The sequence below is a fragment of the Acomys russatus genome, chromosome 5 (genome assembly GCF_903995435.1).
Source record: "Acomys russatus chromosome 5, mAcoRus1.1, whole genome shotgun sequence".
In the NCBI taxonomy this organism is placed as follows: Eukaryota; Metazoa; Chordata; class Mammalia; order Rodentia; family Muridae; genus Acomys; species Acomys russatus.
In genome coordinates, this window is record NC_067141.1 from 2,436,184 (window position 1) to 2,454,837 (window position 18,654).

At 48.4% G+C, this 18,654-nt stretch overlaps 1 protein-coding gene across 1 annotated transcript in view; it reads left to right on the plus strand.

Moving 5' to 3' along the window:
* Scnn1b (sodium channel epithelial 1 subunit beta) overlaps positions 1–18,654 on the plus strand; it is a 56,504-nt gene that overhangs the window by 26,474 nt on the left and 11,376 nt on the right. The window contains exons 2-4 of the mRNA XM_051145166.1: positions 8,297–8,615; positions 10,410–10,677; positions 12,630–12,820. Of these exons, the coding sequence (XP_051001123.1) occupies positions 8,305–8,615; positions 10,410–10,677; positions 12,630–12,820 (770 nt within the window). The 5' untranslated portion in view covers positions 8,297–8,304. The remainder of the gene's footprint in view (positions 1–8,296; positions 8,616–10,409; positions 10,678–12,629; positions 12,821–18,654) is intronic.

Genomic DNA, 18,654 nt, shown 5'->3' on the forward strand with positions numbered 1-18,654 from the left:
TAGGTGGAGGGAGGGTAGGGGGAGGGCTGGGAGGGGAGGAGGAGAGAGGGGAAACTGGTTGAGATGTAAATTAATTAATGTAAAATAGTCTTTATAAATGCATAGATTAGCACATCCAAATTAGTCACCATCCCAGGACCAATCTAAGCATGCCTATTATCTCCAGAAGATTCTTCTGTGAGACTTTCTAGCCAGCCCCCTCCCCACTAAGTAAGACACAGTAGTCTCCAATCTGCCTTCTCTCTCAATAACTTAGTTCTGCTCAGCCAGGGCTTTCTTAGAGGGAATTTTACAGGCTTCTCTTTTGTGACTGGCTCATTTTACTCAGCATAATGATTGTGCATAACCATTCATGCCACTTTGTGTATTAATCATTGATTCCTGTTTATTGCTGAATAGTATTCCACTGTGGCTATGCCACAATTTCTTTTATGAGTGGATGAAAATTTGAGTAGTTTTCCCCCTTTGAGGGTATCATGACTGAGGCTGCTATGAAGAGGCATGGGTTTTTTTGTGTGTGTGGTTTTTTGTTGTTGTTGTTGTTTTGTTTGTTTGTTTGTTTTTTGGTTTTTTGCCCAGCCAGCTCCTCCAACCCTGGCATGGATGTTTTTGTGTATGCACATACTTTAGGTTCTCTCAGATAAATAAAATTGGGATTGTTGAATCACAAGAGATGTCATTTAACTTTTTTTTTTTTAAAGAATTATTTATCTTAATTTTATTTCATTCTTAATTTTTGTTTTGGGGGCATTATGGTGTGTATGTGGGGGGTCATAGGACAACTTGTAAGAGTTGGATCTTTCCTTCCACCATGTGGGTTCTGGGGATTAAATTTAGGTTTTTGGGTTTCACAAGGCACCCTTTACCCACTGAACCATCATCTGCCAGCCATTCAAATTTACAAGCTCTGAGCTAGCTGCTTTTATGTCACCTCCAATAGTCAAGAGAGCTACCCTGGAGGGCATGAAAGCAGGAGAACTAGCCCTGCACTCTCACTGGCTGTAGAACTTGGGAGAGCAGGCCCTGCACCTCTCCTAGGCAGCACAGTGGAGCTTGCCCTGATGGCAAAGGCATAGGTTAGCCAGCTCCCAAGTGTGTGAGAGCGAGGGAGCTGGTCCAGTGCCTAGAAGGCTGCAGCACTTGGGAAAATGGGCCCCGAGCCTTGACTGGGCAGCACAGTGGAGCTTGGAGGCATGGGTGCTGGTGAGGCAGCCCCAAGGGCATGAGAGCAGGAGAGCTGACCCTGCCTCCTGCCAGCACTGGCAGTGGATGGCCTTCCTGGAGCAGTGCTGGAGAGCTTGCCCTTGTGGTGCATATAAGAGGGAGCCGGCTCAATGACCAGCTCAGCTACCACCAAGGCCCAGATCCAAGGCTCTAAGTTGGCCCACTCCAAAGTCTATATAATCTGTGAATGTGAGAAGGGCCAGTCTTGCTGTTCCAAAGCAGCAGGCTTTCCATGACACAAAACAACAGCAAGATTAGTGGGAGGAGTCCTGATGGGGATCCAATATTGATGGTGTCACCGAAGCCAAAGACCATGAACGTTTGCAAATGAAGATGTGTGGACAGAGGGATATACTGTGGGACACACTGTGACGTACTACAGTTTCCACAATGTTTTCTATGCTTTGTTATTTTTGTGCTTGGTTGACTTTTGGTGTGTGTGTGTGTGTGTGTGTGTGTGTTTTATTTGGAGAGAAGGTTGCAAGGATGATGGGTGGATATGAAGGGATGGGGAAATGAGAGAGATTAGGTGCATGATGTGAAACTCACAAAAAAAAATCAATAAAAAGTTTAAAAAAAAAAAAGAAAAGAAAAAGAAGAAGAAAGAAAGAAAATGCCTTCACCCAGGTGTGGTGTGCACATCTTCACTCCCAGCACCCAGCAGGCAGAGGTTGGCACACCTATGTGAGTTCTAAGCCAGACCAGTTTACAAAGTGAGTTCCAGGACAACCAGAGCTACATGGTGAAACTGTCTCAAATAACAAAACAAACAAAAAACCTTCCATAAGATTTGGCTGTAGGCAAACCTTTCTGCTGTAACTTGGGTTTTTTTAATTAATTTATTCAGATTACAACTCAATTGTTCTCCCATCACTCATATCCTCCTGTTCCTCCTACCCTCCCACCTCCACCCTGTTACCCTCCCTTAGGTCCATGTCCGAGGGGAACCTCCTCCTCAACTTTATGGTAGTAGGCTATCAAGTCTCATCTTGGTAGTCTGCCTATTCTTTCTTTGAGTGCCACCAGGGCTCCCCACCAAGGGGAGGTCGTCAATAATGGGGCACCAGAGCTCATGTCAGAGTTAGTCCCTGCTCTCCACATAACTGTGGAGGATGTTCTGTCCATTGGCTACATCAGAGACCGTCCTTGGTTAGTGCAATAGTTTGAGCAGATACCCCTGGGCTCTGATCCATCCATTACAATGTTCTTCTTGTAGGTTTCTAAGATCCTCTGTATCCTTCTATTTCCCCATCTCCTATATTTCTCTTACCTAGAGTTCCAGTAGGATGTCCTCACATCTGTCCCAATCTCCTGGTAACTGAAGACATTCATAGGACATGTCTTTTGGGCTAGTGTCGAATTATAAGTGAGTATATACCTTGTGAGTCTTTCTGTTTCTGGGTTAACTCACTCAGTATGATCGTTTCTAATTTCCTCCATTTGTCCACAAATTTCTGGATTTCCACGTTTTTTATAGCGGAGTAGTATTCCATAGTGTAAATGTACCACAATTTCTTTATCCATTCTTCAACTGAGGGACATTTAGGCTCTTTCCAGATTCTAGCTATTATGAATAAGGCTGATATGAACATGGTTGAGCATATGTCCCTGTTGTGTGGTGGAGCATTTTCTGGGTATATTCCAAGGAGTGAAATAGCTGGGTCTTGAGGAAGCCCTATTCTCATTTTTCTGAGAAACTGCCAGATAGATTTCCAAAGTGGTTGTACTAGTTTGCATTCCCACCAGCAATGAAGGAGCGTTGCTCTTTCTCCACATCCTCACCAGCATGTGGTGTCACTTGAATTTTTGATCTTAGCCATTCTGATGGGTGTAAGATGGAATCTCAGATTCATTTTGATTTGCATTTCTCTAATGACTAACGACGTTGAGCATTTCTTTAAGTGTTTCTCATCCATTTGACATTCCTCTGTTGAGAATTCTCTGTTTAGTTCTGAGCCCCATTTCTCAGTTGGGTTATTTGGTTTGGTGGTGTTTAATTTCTTGAGTTCTTTATATATTTTTGGAAATTAAACCTTTGTCAGATGTAGGGTTAGTGAAGATCTTTTCCTAGTCTGTAGATTGTCGCTCTGTTGTGTTGACAGTGTCTCCTGCCTTACAGAAGCTTCTCAGCCTCAATAGGTCCCATTTATTAATTGTTGACCTTAGGGACTGGGCTGTTGGTGTTGTGTTCAGGAAGTTGTCTCCTGTGCCAGTGTGTTCCAGGCTCTTCCCCACTTTTTCTTCTAACCGATTTAATGTCTCTGGTTTTATGTTGAGGTCTTTAATCTATTTGAACTTGAGTTTTGTGCATGGTGACAAATATGGGTCCAATTGCATTTTTCTACATGTAGACATCCAGTTAGACCATCACCATTTGCTGAAGATGCTATCCTTTTCTATTGAATAGATAAAAGAAGATTATGAACAGAACAGTGTCTTTTATGATGTGTTTTTTTTTAATCTTTTTCCATTTATATTCTTATTATTGTGTGTGTGCATGTGTGAGTCTAGTGTGCATATGTGTGCATTATACCCCTTTGCAGTCCCTCAAGAGGCCAGAGGATGATGTCAGGTGTCCCCCTCTAGCACTCCTCCAGGGTCTGTCACTGACTCTGCAGCTAAGGTTGGCAGCCAGCAAGGGCCATCAAATCTCCCATTTCTACCCTTTACAACACCAGGCTACAGGCATATGTGGGGTCACACTCAGATATTTACATGTATGCGGGAATTCCAACTGAGGTCCTTAGCACAGCAAGTGCTCTTTTGAGAAAGGGTCTCTCTGTGTAGCATTGGCTGGCCTGGAACTCACTATGTAGCTCAGGCTAGCCTGGAACTCAGAGATCCACCTGCATCTCAAGTGCTGGGACTAAAGATGTGTGCCACCACACATGGCTTCCTTTTCCCATTTTAAAAAGGAACATTTATGTATGAGGCCACGTGTTCAATCACCAGGAACATCAGGGAGAGAGAGGGGGGCCCTCTGAAGGTGAGTCTTATTCTGTTGAAATTATAAAATGGAGCTGGCAATGTTTTTGTGGTTTTGTGGTGAATTAGTGGGTGCCAGCCTCATGTTGGTGAATTTAATGTTTTAATATTTTTAGATGTTAACTGATAGACAATCACTTGCATTTTATCAGTGAGTGTATAAGATTTTCATCCATGAACACAACAGACAAAGATCAGATCAGGGCAATTGGTGCATTTGTCACCTCAAACATTTATCATTTCTTTCTGCTAACAGTCAGAATCCTCTCTACACCTGTTCTGAGTATTCAATTAGTTGTCATCAATGAGTTAGCCACAGTGCCACTATAACCCTGTGCCATAGAAGGAAAAGCTATTCCTCCTGCCCCTGTCAACAGTCTCTCCTCTTCACTCACCCCTTCATCGCTGCCCTAGCCAGCCACTGGCTGTGTGCATGGGTGAGTTGTCTGCATGCGCATATGTGTCCGTGGAGGCCAGAGGAGGGCGTCAAATCCCTTGGAACTGGAGTTACAGGTGCTTGTGAGCCACCACGTGGGTGCTAGTAACTAAACCAAGCAAGTGCTCCGAAGCCCTGAGTGGGCTCTTTGGCCCAATTTGCATTCTTTTCATGGATGAATGATATTCTGTTGCTTTTTCTTTGCCGTTGGGGTTTTTGTTTACTTGCTTATACTTTGCTTGGTCTTGTTTTGTGGTACAGTCTTCCTGTGTTAGACTTGAATTTGCAATCTTTCTGCATCAGCCTCTCTAGGGACTGCAAGTGTTCGCCGCCATGTATGGCTAGCACATGGTCTTCATCCGTTCACCTTGGTTGGGTATCTGAGCTGACTCCATGTCCTTGCTTACCTTCTGATTTATAAGGCTCTCCATCTATCTGTCATTAGAATTCTTTCTCAGACTTGAACGTCACAAGTGTCTTCTTCATCTGCTTGTTCTGTCACTTTAACAACAGGTACCATTTTGCAGGGGAGGGGCTGTAGTGCTCAGGATAACAAACACTAGACAAGTGATATAGTAATAATCTGTGTCTTCAACCACTGACTGGTTTGTTGATTGATGGGGATGAGAGTCTTACTAAGTTCCCCAGGCTAGCCCTGAATGGGCTATGTCGCCCCAACTGGCCTCAAGCTTGACAGTCTTTTCCTTCAGCCTCCCGAGCCGCTGGGATTACAGATGGGACCCAGCACACCTGCCTTGGCAATGTCTTTGAAAAAGCAAAGACCTGGGGGTGTTCAGTTGGTAAGGCGCTTGCTGACAAAGACCAGAGTTCAATCCCAGGGCCCTACAGAAGAACTTGGGCTCTGTGGTTCACACGTATAACCCAGAACTAGGGACCCAGAGGCTGCACATTCCTAGAGGCAGAGAAGCCAGCCAGCCTAGCCTGCTCAGAGAGCTCTAGGGCAGAGGGAGAACTTGTCTCAAAAACACAGGGTGGACAGTGCTGGAGGAACAATACCCAAGACATTGCTCAGGCCTAAATGCAGGCACACACACACAAACAAATAAATACATAAATAAAATAGTGTGATCTAAAAACTAAAAATAAATCCAGTGAGCAGAGTACTGTCTGCATTAATAATAATAATAATAATAATAATAATAATAATAATAATAATAATAATGTAGGTCAATGAAAAAACACTTATCTAGCATGCCCTTCGTTTGATCCCCAGCTCCATAAGAATAATATATTAAATTAAGCATAAATTAAAAGACAGGTATGGTGACATACACCTGGAATCCCAGCACTGCAGGAGGTTGAAGCAGAGGGGTCTGGGGTGCAAGGCCGTCCTCGGGCACACAGGGAGCAGGAGCCCAGCGTGGATGCCAAGGCTCTGTCTGAGAACATAAGCAAGCCCAGTGAAAAGGCAAATGTTGCTTACTCCGACTGGATGCCGTGTCTGACTGTATTCTGAGCCTGAGGCCCCACTGTTGAGCTAGGAGAGCATCAGAACCTGTCCAGCCTGGACTTCCTCCCTGACTGAACCAGAAGGAATAAATGAGAAGGGAAAAGATTAGAACCCAAAAGATGCCCTTCATTTCTTTCTGCCATACAGCTCACCGGAACCTAATGTGCTGTTTTCTGAGGCCTTGGGGTGCTGGAGTTTTCCAGATAGGACAGCCTCGTCCACTGTGCACTTACCAGTCATAGAGTAATGTGTGAGAGGAACGTGGCATGTGGAACAGCTGCAAACAGCAGGAGACACTCAGGACAGGCCTGCTGAGGGATGCTGCGGCCAGGGGACTGTTTGACCGCTACCTTATAGCCACAAGGCTTGGGAAGCCATGGGATTTGACTCCCACAGAGAAGGAAGGCCACAGAGATGGCAAGGTGCCTGGTGCTCTGGCTCCTTCTGTTATGGGAGGAAAGCTGAGGGTGCCACTGTATGCAGACTGGCTGTGAACACACCTGGACAGTGCAGATAGGGACACCTGACTTGCTATATCTGGCTGTTCAGTGGAGATCTGGGTGCAACGCTGGACATTGTTAAAGATCCAAAGGCTGCCCCCTCCCCAGCACCCACCCATGGAGCTTGGTCTTTTCAGGAAGGAGCCATCCACCTGAGTAACTATAACACAGGCTTAACCTCTAACAGTTGCAAATGACAGACACCCAGTTGGGATCAGCAGGTACCACATGTCCCACCTCAGTGTCCTCAGCAGAAAGTGGCTCTCACAGCAGGCTAAATGTCATTCCAGCTCAGAGTCAGGACAGCTTGGAGGAGGAGAGCCTCTGCTGTTGACCTTGAAGGTGGACTAAGCTGGGACAGGAGGAAGCCAGGACTAGGGTGGCTCTGCTGTGCAGCGGACGAGCAATTTCCTGAGGCGTAGTGGTAATTATTAGCAGTCTCTGTGTGAGCCCTGCCTTCTGTGTTCCTGGGAGACAGATCTAGAATGGTTTAAGAGTATTTCACAGCTACCACCGGATGCTCTAAGCCAACTCACCCCATTCCAACCTGACCTATGGAGCAGCTGGAGTATTCGTTCCAAATCCAAGACTTAACGTCCCCCACCCCCATGCCCCCTGCACCATGCAGCCAGCACTGAGCTGGCTCCTTTGGACTCAGTGATTAGCAAAATTAACAAGCTTCCTTATGCCCCTGGGAATTCCCAACCTATGGGCCAATTACATAGACATGAAATGGGGGTGACAGTAAGCTCGCACTCTTCTGTGTTTTGAGACAGGGTTTCATATAGTCAAGGTGGCTTTTTGCACTCGCTATGGGATAGCCTTGATGCTTCGGCTGGTTGTAGGTGTGCATCACACACCCTGTTTGTGTGGTGCTGGGTCTCAAAGGCAAGCATTCTGCCAACTGAGCTACATCCCAGCCCAGTTCTTCTGCTTTTTTATTTTCATGTTTTGTAGTGTTGGGGATGGGACCTCAAGATCTCAATTCATATTCATTCATATCCATGTTCTCTGTGTCTCTGTCTGTCTGTCTGTCTGTCTGTCTGTCTCTCCTTCTTCTTTCTATCCCCACCCCCTTTCTGGTTATGGAGCCCAAAGCCTCCTACGGGCTAGGCAAGTGCTCCACCACTGCACTAGATCCTCAAACCCTTGTTTTTTATGAGACAGGGTCTCACTTTGTAGCCCAGTCTAGCCTGGAACTCATGGCAATCTTCCTGCCTCAGCTTCCCAAAGGATGAGATTACAAGCAGGGACCACCGTGCTTACTCGTGCCTGGGGGGGTCTCAGGGTGCAGAGCCCCAGTCTTTGAGCAGGCCATATGGAAGCTCAGCATTGCTACTCTATTTTATCAGCACCAGTCCATTGAGGCAAATCAGAATGCCACCGGTACACACCTCACTTAGGATGGTCAAGCTCTGGACTTGCTGTGACAGGGCTTGCTGTGGTCAGTGGCAGAGCACCTTCCTAGCATGCACAGGGCTCCAAACTCTGCTCCAGAGACACTGGTTCCATCATGCTATAGTCACTCAGAAAGTGCTCTCTGTTGGACGGACAGATAGGTGGAAAGTAGATTAAGGGTAGACAAAGGATAGAGGAAGAGAGGGGCTGATCTCTGTGACAAGTCGCCAAGCCTGCGGCCTCCTCATCAGTCCTGTCTGATGGCATCCCATGTCCGAGCAGGTGCCACCATGCCAGTGAAGAAGTACCTGTTGAAGTGCCTGCACCGGCTGCAGAAGGGCCCGGGCTACACCTACAAGGAGCTGCTGGTGTGGTACTGCAACAACACCAACACACACGGCCCCAAGCGCATCATCTGCGAGGGGCCCAAGAAGAAGGCCATGTGGTTCCTGATCACGCTGCTGTTCGCCTGCCTGGTGTGCTGGCAGTGGGGCGTCTTCATCCAGACCTACCTGAGCTGGGAGGTCAGCGTTTCGCTGTCCATGGGCTTCAAGACCATGAACTTCCCCGCAGTCACCGTCTGCAATTCCAGCCCCTTCCAGTAGGTGGTTCCCAGAGCAAAGCTGGCTCTTCTCTGTCCCTTCTTACAATCTCCTCTTCCTTTTCTTTTCTCCCTGCTTTCCCATATCCCTTTTCTTTCCATGGTCCTCTGTTTTGCTCCTCCTTTTTTCCCTTCATTCCTTTCTCTTTTGACGTTCACTCTTTGCAATATGTCTTCCTGGGCTTAGAGAGAACCGCAATATGGCTACATCTATATGGTTTTGGAGTAGAGAAAAGGTCAACCTCTAGTGTTGTGCCTCGGGCAATGTCCATCTTTCTGAAAATATTTTATTTACTATCCTTGTATACCTATGTATAATGTATTTGGATAAAAATCTACCCCCCATTAACTCCTCTCCAGCCCCTCTCTTAACCCCTCCCTTCTCTTTCCCCTCCCAAGTTCATTTGCTCTCTCTCTCTCTCTCTCTCTCTCTCTCTCTCTCTCTCTCTCTCTCTCTCTCTCTCTCTCCTCTCCACTCCTCCTCTCCTCTCTCCTCGCTCTCTCCTCTCCGCTCTCTCTCTCTCTCTCTCTCTCTCTCTCTCTCTCTCTCTCTCTCTCTCTCTCTCTCTCTCTCTCTCTCTCCCACCCCCCCACCCCCACCCTCCACCCCCAGCAGCCACTAGTTTCTGATAGCTCCTCTGCTAGGAATGAGACTTTATGAACCCCTCCCCAACCCAGGCTGGGATCTCCACTTGATCTTGTGCAGCTTGCTGTGAGTCTCTGTGTGCAACTGTGCTGCCATAGCCAGCAAATGTTGTCTTGTTACAGACACTGACTCCCTCTGGCTCTTATAATCTCTCCGCCCCCCGCTTCCGTGCTGCCCCTGAACCTCAGTGGGAGGGGGTACAGGGTTTATCATTATGATCTGAGCTCACTTATTAGCATAGGCTGGTTGCTACTACTGCCAGGGACCCACCTCTCTCCAGATCCCAGGTCCAGGGTTACAGATTTGTTCTACCACACCTTTCCACATAGGTGCTGAGGACCAAACTCAGGTCCTTGTGCTTGTTTATCCAGCAGTTAGCATCTCACCAGCCCTTGCACATCTGTAGCTACATCTGTGGTGGCAGACATCTATAACCCTGGCACTCGGAAGCTGAAGCAGGATGGTTCCAGGCCAGCCTGGGTTGTACAGCCAGATACATATGGCAGTTCCTGCTTTCAGCAAAGCTGCATTTATACACTGCATTTGTGTTTACTGGGCATCTATACTGTATGCCAGACACAGTTCTATATGCTGGGAATATTATCAATGAGCAGAACCAAGCCTCTGCCCTCTGTATAATCTGTCAGAGGAAACAACCATTAGGATTCTTTTTCCCATATTGGAGCTGGAGAAATGGTTCATCAGTTAAGAGCACCAGCTATTCCTCCAGGGGACCTAGGTTCAAATTCCAGCACCGACATGACAGGTCACCATGGCCTTTCGTTCCAGTTGCAGGAGATCCAGCGCCCGCCCTCCTCTGCCCTCTTTGGGCACCAAGTATGCACACGGCGCACAGAAATGCACACAGGCAAAAAAGAAAGGATATTGGAGGCCGGAGAGACAGCTGAGTGGTTAAAAACGCTTGTTGGTAGATGGGCATGGTGGTGCACGCCTATAATCCCAGCACTCAGGGAGGCAGAGGCAGGTGGATCTCTGTGAGTTTGAGGCCAGCCTGGTCTACAAAGTTGAGCCCAGGACACCAAGGCTACACAGAGGAACCCTGTCTTGAAAAGAAAACAAAACAAACACCATACATACTCTTTCTGTGGCAGCCTCTTGCCCACCTGACCCAATGTCTCCCCACTTAGGTACTCCAAAGTCAAGCACTTGCTGAAGGACCTGGATGAACTGATGGAGGCTGTCCTGGACAGGATTCTGGCTCCAGAGCCCAGCCACATCAACACCACCAGCTCCCTGAACTTCACTATCTGGAACCACACGCCTCTGGTCCTGATTGATGAGCGGAACCCTGACCATCCAGTGGTCCGGGACTTGTTTGGGGACAGCCAGAACAGCAGCAGCCCAACCCCAGGAAGCACCTGCAATGCCCAGGGGTGCAAGGTGGCCATGAGGCTGGTAAGCTCCCCCAAGCACACGACTGGCCATAGCTAAGGAGGCTGGTGACAATCTGTTTTCATTAATAACTTAAGATTGGCTGAGGGGACCCAGTGCCTGTTTTATTTACCTGCAGAGGTTTAAGGGGGTGCATGAGTATTTGTCATGTGTACCTGTCAGGGTCAGTTAGAGGACAACTTCAGTCGCCATTTTTCCTTAGGCAAAGCTGGCTGCCCAGCAAGCCTGAGGGGTCTTCCTGTCTCCGCCTCCCCAGCTCCAAGTTTACAAACACCATTTCCCTTCCTCTGGATTGTAAATTATTTTTAAGATTTATTTTATGTGTATAAATGTTTTCTTGCATGTATGTCTATGCCTGAAGTCTATGGAGGTCTGAAGAGGGCACTGGAGCTCCTGGAACAGGGGATATAGATGGTTGTGAGCTTCCGTGTGGTGCTGGGAATCAGACCTGGGTCCTCTGGAAGAACAAGTGTTCATAGATGCCGGGCTGTCTCTCCTGCCCTCACCTGGATTTTTATGTGGGTTCTGAGCATCCACCTCATGTTCTCTTGTTTATGTTGCTTTACCAGCTGGGCTATTCCCTGAGCCTTGCAAGCACCTTTTAAAAGGTAGAAATAGCTGGTGTGTTAGTCAAGACTCTTGGATGAGAGTGACCCAGCTCAAACTAATTTATGCAAAGGAGGGTGTCGCTGGCACACGGAACAGCCATCCAGAGTTCTCCTGGGTTCAGGCATGGGTGGATCCAGGTGCTCAGGTGCTTTCATGAGGACTTATCTCCCTCCATCCCAGCTCCCCGATGACGTCTCAGCAACCTCTCCCACGGTTCCTCTTTCTCAATAATGACAGCCAAACGCCTTGGACTTCCTCCTCTGGTCACAGAGCACTACAGCTCAGCCTCCAGTGATTGGCCAGTCCTGGATCATGTGCTCTGGATCTGCTAGTGATGTCAGTTTCACAAAGACCTAGGCAGGGAGGATGTAGCCAGAGGCCAGGAAACCACTGCCCACACCGAGGCCAAGGTGCTGCCCCAGTGGAAGAAAGCCCATCTGGTCTGGTACCACCCAGAGCCATGGCTCAATCCAGATGGTGATTGAGGCATTATCCCTGGAGAGTCCAAGGATGCTTGCTGTACAGGGGCTCGGCCCAGAAGCCTGCACTGGCTTCTCTGGCTACTCTGAGGTTCAGCCTCAGTCAGGGGCAAGGTTGGGGTGTGTAGTCTCCAGAGGGGCAACTGTCTGCCTTGCACTGGTACACGGTCACAACCTCCAAAGTCCACTCTACCCTAACTCAAACCTGAGCTGAGAGCCCAGGAATGAATGCCACACTTTAGGGTGTGGTCACAAGTTATCTATTCAACCCAAGCCTGTGTATCCACTAGCTCTTGGGGTAAGCCATGTGTCTGTGTGTGTCCCTGTGTCCCTATGTGTCTGAGTGTGTGTCTGTGTACTTACATGTGTGCATCTGTGTGTGTACTCATGTGTGTTTGAGTGTGTCTGTGTGTAAATGTGTGTACACATGTGTATTTATGTGTCTGTTTAGCCACGTATGTTTGGATGGCTGCCTGTGTTTGCCTGTGTGTGTTTGTGGTGCATCTGAGTGTATGTGTTTGTGTGCCCATATGTATTTGTATCCTTGTGTGTCTGAGTGTGTGTCTTTTGTATGTCTTTGTATGCTTGTGTGTGTGTGCGTGTATGTGTGGGTATGTTTGTGGGTCTGTATGTGTGTCAAAGAGGAGTCATGTATCTGTACATGTGACCTGTGCTCATGCCTAAGAGTACCAAGAGGGGCTATGTATGACCTTGAGCTGCTGGAGGTAGCAGACCCTGAGCAAGCACGAGCTGGGATTCTAACATAGAGTGAAGCCACAGGGCAGCTGATGCACTGCTCCCCTCCCCTCCTGGGTTCCTCAGGGCAATGGCCTCTGTGTCTTCAGGAACCTCTTTTCCCGTCCACAGTGCAGTGCCAATGGGACCATGTGTACCTTCCGGAACTTCACCAGTGCCACCCAGGCCGTGACTGAGTGGTACATCCTGCAGGCCACCAACACCTTCTCGCAAGTGCTTCCCCAGGACCTGGTGGGGATGGGCTACCCTGCTGATCGCATAATCCTAGCCTGCCTGTTTGGGACAGAGCCCTGCAGCCATCGGTGAGAGCAACTCCTGTGCCCTGCTCTGAAAGCTAGAATGAGTTAGGAGCCTGGCCTGCCAGGGTTCAGACTCACCCAGTTCTGGAGTAGCTAGCTATCTACAGGCTGATCTATGCCTCAGTGTCACATTGCAGCTTGCCGGAGGCCTGTCTGAGGTAGGCTCATGATGCCAGAGGGAATCACTTCGGGAGAAGTCAGCAGGAAAGGAGGGTAAGGGTGGGCAAGGAGGTAGCGACTGTGGGCGGAGCCTGGGCTTGGCCTGATTCATGGGAAGATCTGCTGCAGTGCACGAATAGAATCAGAGTTGTTGTCCCTTGGTAGAGGGGCCAGGTCTTTTATAATGTCCCCATCAGCCAGACTCAGCCATTGGCCACCCCAGGAACAGGGGCCGCCTTGGGCCATTAGCCCAACAGCTGGGGGATAATGTGACCAACCAACCACCTGTTGGCATATCTGGGTGGTGGTGGTAGTTTAGAAGCATGGCCTACTAAGTGTTTATTATTATGCTTATAATTATTATGGCAGTATTATCTAACCTTCTTTTACAACCAATATAGACACAGACTCTTGATTAGTTTAGAATAGCCTATTTTCACCTGGGCAAGACAGATATTACCTCCTAAGCTATCTTTATTTATACCCCAGCCTCCATCCCATGCCATCTGCTTCTGATAATTTCTATTGATTTACCTCCCATCCATAATCCCCAAATAGTTGTTAAGATTGTTCATTTGAGCCATTTCTTTCATTTTCCTTCTCTGGACCCGCATGGCTCTTTCCTATCCCACGGTGGTTCTCCTCTGGTCCTGTCTGCCTCTCCTTCCCAAGATTCTCTCTGTTCAAGGCCCATGAAGCTTCGGTCAGCCCCTTCCTTCTGCCTTGCCCAGGGGCTGGCCTTTTATTCAGCCAATCATGGAGGTGAGGTTCAGGGTAGCAACTAGATCTTAGGAGCCAGTAATTAGCATCAAAATACACAGCATCAGACCAACCTCCAACAGGGTGGGCTCCTGACATTGCCTGGCTTTTGTTTTCTTTTTTCTAAAACAGGACAATCGTTTTACCTACCTCTTCCATTTACTATGAAAGGGATATGTTAGGCCCACACTGATACATGTTGGGTCCACACCGGCATACGTTAGGTCCATACTGGCACATGTGAGGTCCACACTGGTACATGTTAGGTCCACACTGGCATCCGAGGCCTGAGAATCTTCCTCTTCCCTATAATGCCTCCTCATGTTGAAAGAGTGTCAGAGTGAAGGCGACAGCAAGCCAGAAAGTCTGGGCTGCCTTCCAGCTTGTCCACAAAGTTCTGTCTCCTTTACCTGGGCACAGAGACTACTGCCCTCCTGGTCCGAGCTCTCACACTTCAGCTCTCAATCCTGCTGCTGCACAGGGAGGGGCTCCTTCCTAAGATCTGTGACAAGCTTCCAGGTTCCTCTTCCAGGGGCTGTAGCCTCGGCCTTGAACCTTCCAGAGGCTCAGTGAAGAAACAGCTGAGAGCTGCAGACTCTGTCCTCCCTTCTGCACAGGTGGACTGGGCAGGCATTTAACACATGGTGTCAAGGAGTCACCGATCACACCAAATGCGATGGTGCAAGCCTGTGGTCCCAGCACTCAGGAGTCAGTGGCAGGAAGACCAAGAATTCCTTGTCATCACACACACACACACACACACACACACACACACCACATAGGATAGCACCAATGTCCCATAATGTAAATCAGAAAAATGGCAGTCCCCATGGGTGTAATAATCACAAGATGGTACTCCACTTATGGGAAAGGCCTGCCTTGAGGCAGCCTGGATTTCAACTAGTTGTTTGTATTACTAAACCCACATTTGATAAGAAATTCAAATTTACTAATAATGTAATGTTTACTGGAGCTTTTGTGGGCCAAACTCTATTCTGAGCACTTTTCATATATAAAATTATAATTCACCATAGCAACAAGCCTATGAAAGGGCACTGTTTTCCCTCCTTCCCCCAGAGAGATTAGGTCACATTGCTCAAAAGTGGCAGAGCCAGGGGCCTCTGTTATTCATGGTGTCAGATGCCGGTAGTTGGAGCACGAGAGCTGGGTGGAGCAGGAGTTCAAGACTGGGCTACGTGAGACTCTGGAAAGAAAAGAAAGGAAGAGACAGATGGGTGGGGGTAGGAGGATAAGGGAGGGGAAATGGAAAGAATAGGAAAAAAGAAAACAAAAATATCTATCATCACCTCTCCCTACCAACTTCTTTCTTTTTTAAAAAATTATTTATCTTTATTTCATGTGCATTTGTGTTTTGCCTGCATGTATGTCTGTGTGAGGGTGTCAGTTCTCGGAGTTACAAACAGTTGTAAACTGCCATGTGGGTGGTGGGAATTGAACCTTTGGAAGAGCAGTCAGTGCTCTTAACTGCTGAGCCATCTCTCCAAACCCCCAACTTCTTTCAAATCTCCTGAGCCAAGCCTCTGGATAAAAGAGGCCACTCAGCCACCTTGTCACAAAACCATAGCCAACCTACATGTGGGCTGTCCCTTACTGTCCCAGCTGCTGGGTACCAGCTTCCTGAGTGGAAACCGAGCGGCACTTTGTTCCTTGTCTTCCACCATACTGAGCCCCTGACACCCAACCCCGGCCTCCTCACTCTCTGCCTCTGTCCCCTCTCTTGGTTGTATGAATGCTCCTCAAAGGAAAGACTCGCTGTTAGGAGCAGGTGTCACAGCTGCACCCTGCCATCAAGCTGCCGAGATCTGATCACCAGCCAGTGCTGTTTGACCAGACTCACCACTTAGTTTCTTTTTCTCTGTCTCTCGGTCCATATCTTTCTCATCATTTCCTGTACTTTTATTAATCCATATGCAATTGTCAGGAGGCAGAGACAGGAGTACTAAGAAGCCCTTGGCACATACACACACACACACTCACATGCACATTCGCCATACACACACATGCACACACAAACAGAGCCAAAGCCAACATACAGGACTATCTTTTACCCCCTGCCCAGTGGTCTCTTTTCTTAACATCCTATCCTGCAATTGCAATCTGTCAAAACTAAGGGGAAAAGTGTGATGTAGGTCAGGGGCTGAGTGCATCCCCAGCGTGTTAAGGGTCCTGGGTCAAATCCCAGCACCACAAAAGCAAACAGCAAAGGATGAAAACTAGCACATCTCTAGGAAGGAAACCCACACGCTTTGTTCTGGCTTCATCCATTTTCCCACGTGACATTTTCCTGTCACAGACTCCATCCAGGACCGACAGGTGGCATTGACCATGGAGTCTCCCTGGTAGGATGGTTTCTCAGACTTCTTTGCTGGGGATGATCTGGAATGTTTCAGAGCACTAGTTGGATGCCTTTGATGTGAGTGGACCTGTTTGATCTTAGCAGGGGTCATGGGCTCAAGGAAGCCTGCTCCAGAGGCCAGCTAACACCTGTAAGGTATCATAGCTAGTGGAGCATAGTGGCCAGGTTATAGCACCCATGACATCATCTTCCTTGACTGGGTATTGCCTTCCCTTATTCCGGAAGTGATCTGATGGAGTGGTCAAGTGGTCACGTGATCGGGGTATGTAGACTCACGGATGCTAGGCATCTCCGCCCCTCTCCTAAATATCTTGTCCAGTCTGGAGCGGATCTCCTAAGCTCAAGTCACACAAGTGAGCTGGGTGTCCCTGGCTATCTCTCAGTCACCTCCGAAGGCTTGCTGGCCTTTGCATGTGTGGCTCCTGTCTCAGGAAACAGTTATAGCGGGGACCCTCGCCCTGGAACTAGAGGCTATCAGAGCTGGGCACAGCCTCTCTGAGTGACAAATATTGCCAAGAAATGACAGCCTGCAGAGTGTGGCCTGAAGAGGGGACTGACTTGCCACACCCTTGCAGCCTCCCGCTGCTTCCTGGGCTACAGCTGCCTGAGACAGTCACTTGAGAACACTGTGTCCTCAAAGCCTGGGGCGAGGTCTCTCCCTTCAGAGCAGGGCCTGGCTGTAGCGTGTTTGCTTTGCTCTCTGCCTGTGTTCTCAGCTATGACCCACACAGTATATAGACCCTGCAGCACCTGCTCAAGGATCCTGCTCCCCTTCACGCCTTTGCCAGTCCAAGAAGGACACACCCTTCCCTTTCCCACCTACTAGACTCCAACACCTCTTCTCATCCTTCATGTCTCCTGAGACAGCTTCCCTGACCCACCTCTCCCTCCCTCCCATCCCCCACCCCACCCCAGTTTCTCTCTCCAGTGTCCTTATCACATATTACAGTTTATTCAACAAATATTTGCCAAATGTCTGTGTGCTTCTGCACTGTGTGCTGGGCCCTGGGAACAGAGGCGTGAACAGTACCAGGCAAGGTGCTGTCATAGTAATGCTAGGCATCTCACCTTTGCCTCAGTCCTGGAAGGTGGTGGTAACTGCTGCTGCAGCTGCTGCTGCTCTCGGGGAAAATGAAAGCTCAGCATTGTTAAGGAACATCTTCAGGCAGGCAGATCCAAAGTCATGGCTCTCAGGCTCAGGGTCCACAGCAGGAGCGGCACATAGGCAAGCAGCTAAATTAGGCTGATTTCCCAGTCTTGTGCGGAATTGCAGCTAAGAAAAAGGTGGAAACCTGATGGGGGAGGGAGTATTCCTCGTCAGAGCCAGTGGAGTTCCATCACTTGGCATAGGGTGAGCTGGAGGCTGAGGAGGTCTCGGAGGAAATGACACTGGAGGAAACGGAAATACCAGCTATTTGATGGGACGGATTGACAACGTTCCAGACACAGGAGCAGCAGGTGTCCAGAGGGCTGTGTGTGCAAGCATCTGGGCCTTCACTGAAGTATAGTGACGGACAGGGAGGAGCCAAGGCAAAGGCTCCTGTGAGAAGCATGGGCCCTCTGGTGCATCTGAGAGGGCTGGGCTGTGCCTCATACACAGATGGGCACAGTGACCCTGACACTGTACAGGAGGACGGAAGGAGCAAAGGTGGGGACATGGCTTCTGAGAGGACCTTGGCATCAAATGACTATTTAAGAGCAAAGGCGAGGGCAGGGCTTTCGCAGGGATTCTAGCATGAGGTGGCTGTCAGGGAACAAGGGGACCAGGTGCCTTGGAGAGCCTGGGCTGGAGCCAGGGCCAGTGAGATGACTCAACAGGTAAATGTGCTTGCCGCCAAGCCTGATAATCTGAGTTCAACTTCTCAGACCCACATGGTGGAAGAGAAATGACTTCTTTAAGTTGTCCTCTGGTGCCTCCATACATACTCCTCCCTAATAAGTAAGTGTAATCTGTTTTAAAGTGGATAGGTCAGAGCCATATTTGAGAGTAGACGCACCATGGAGCTATCCCCTGCCTATGCTATGTCGTAAGTGGCATAAGTAGCCCTATCCCATTTTCTTTGCTGCTCCAGCCCAGTGTCCACTTCTAGAAATGTTTGTAGGGCCAAGAAAAGCTAACTATTACTCTGTGCTGTTTAGGAAAACCAAAGCCCAGAGGTTGAGCAGTGCAGCTCACCTGATAGTGGCCAAGAAAGCCAGGGCAGCGTCCAGGTGGGAGGTCTGTATCTGCACTGGGCCACCTCAGGCTACTCACAGTCCAGGGGCTAAGATTAGTACAGGATTTCCCTGTGAGAAAATGTGGGGAATAACACTTTGTTATCCAAGGACCAAGTGATGGTGTACAGAAAACAGAACAGGCTTGGCTGTGGAAATTGCTCAGTAAACATCACAGAATATAAGGTTTAAGATTTGGAATGCCAGTCGATATTTAAATTTCTCACATTGGGTGGATTTTCCCTGTTCCTTCTGGTTTTAAAGAAATATATATATATATATATATATATATATATATATATATATATATATATATATATATATATAT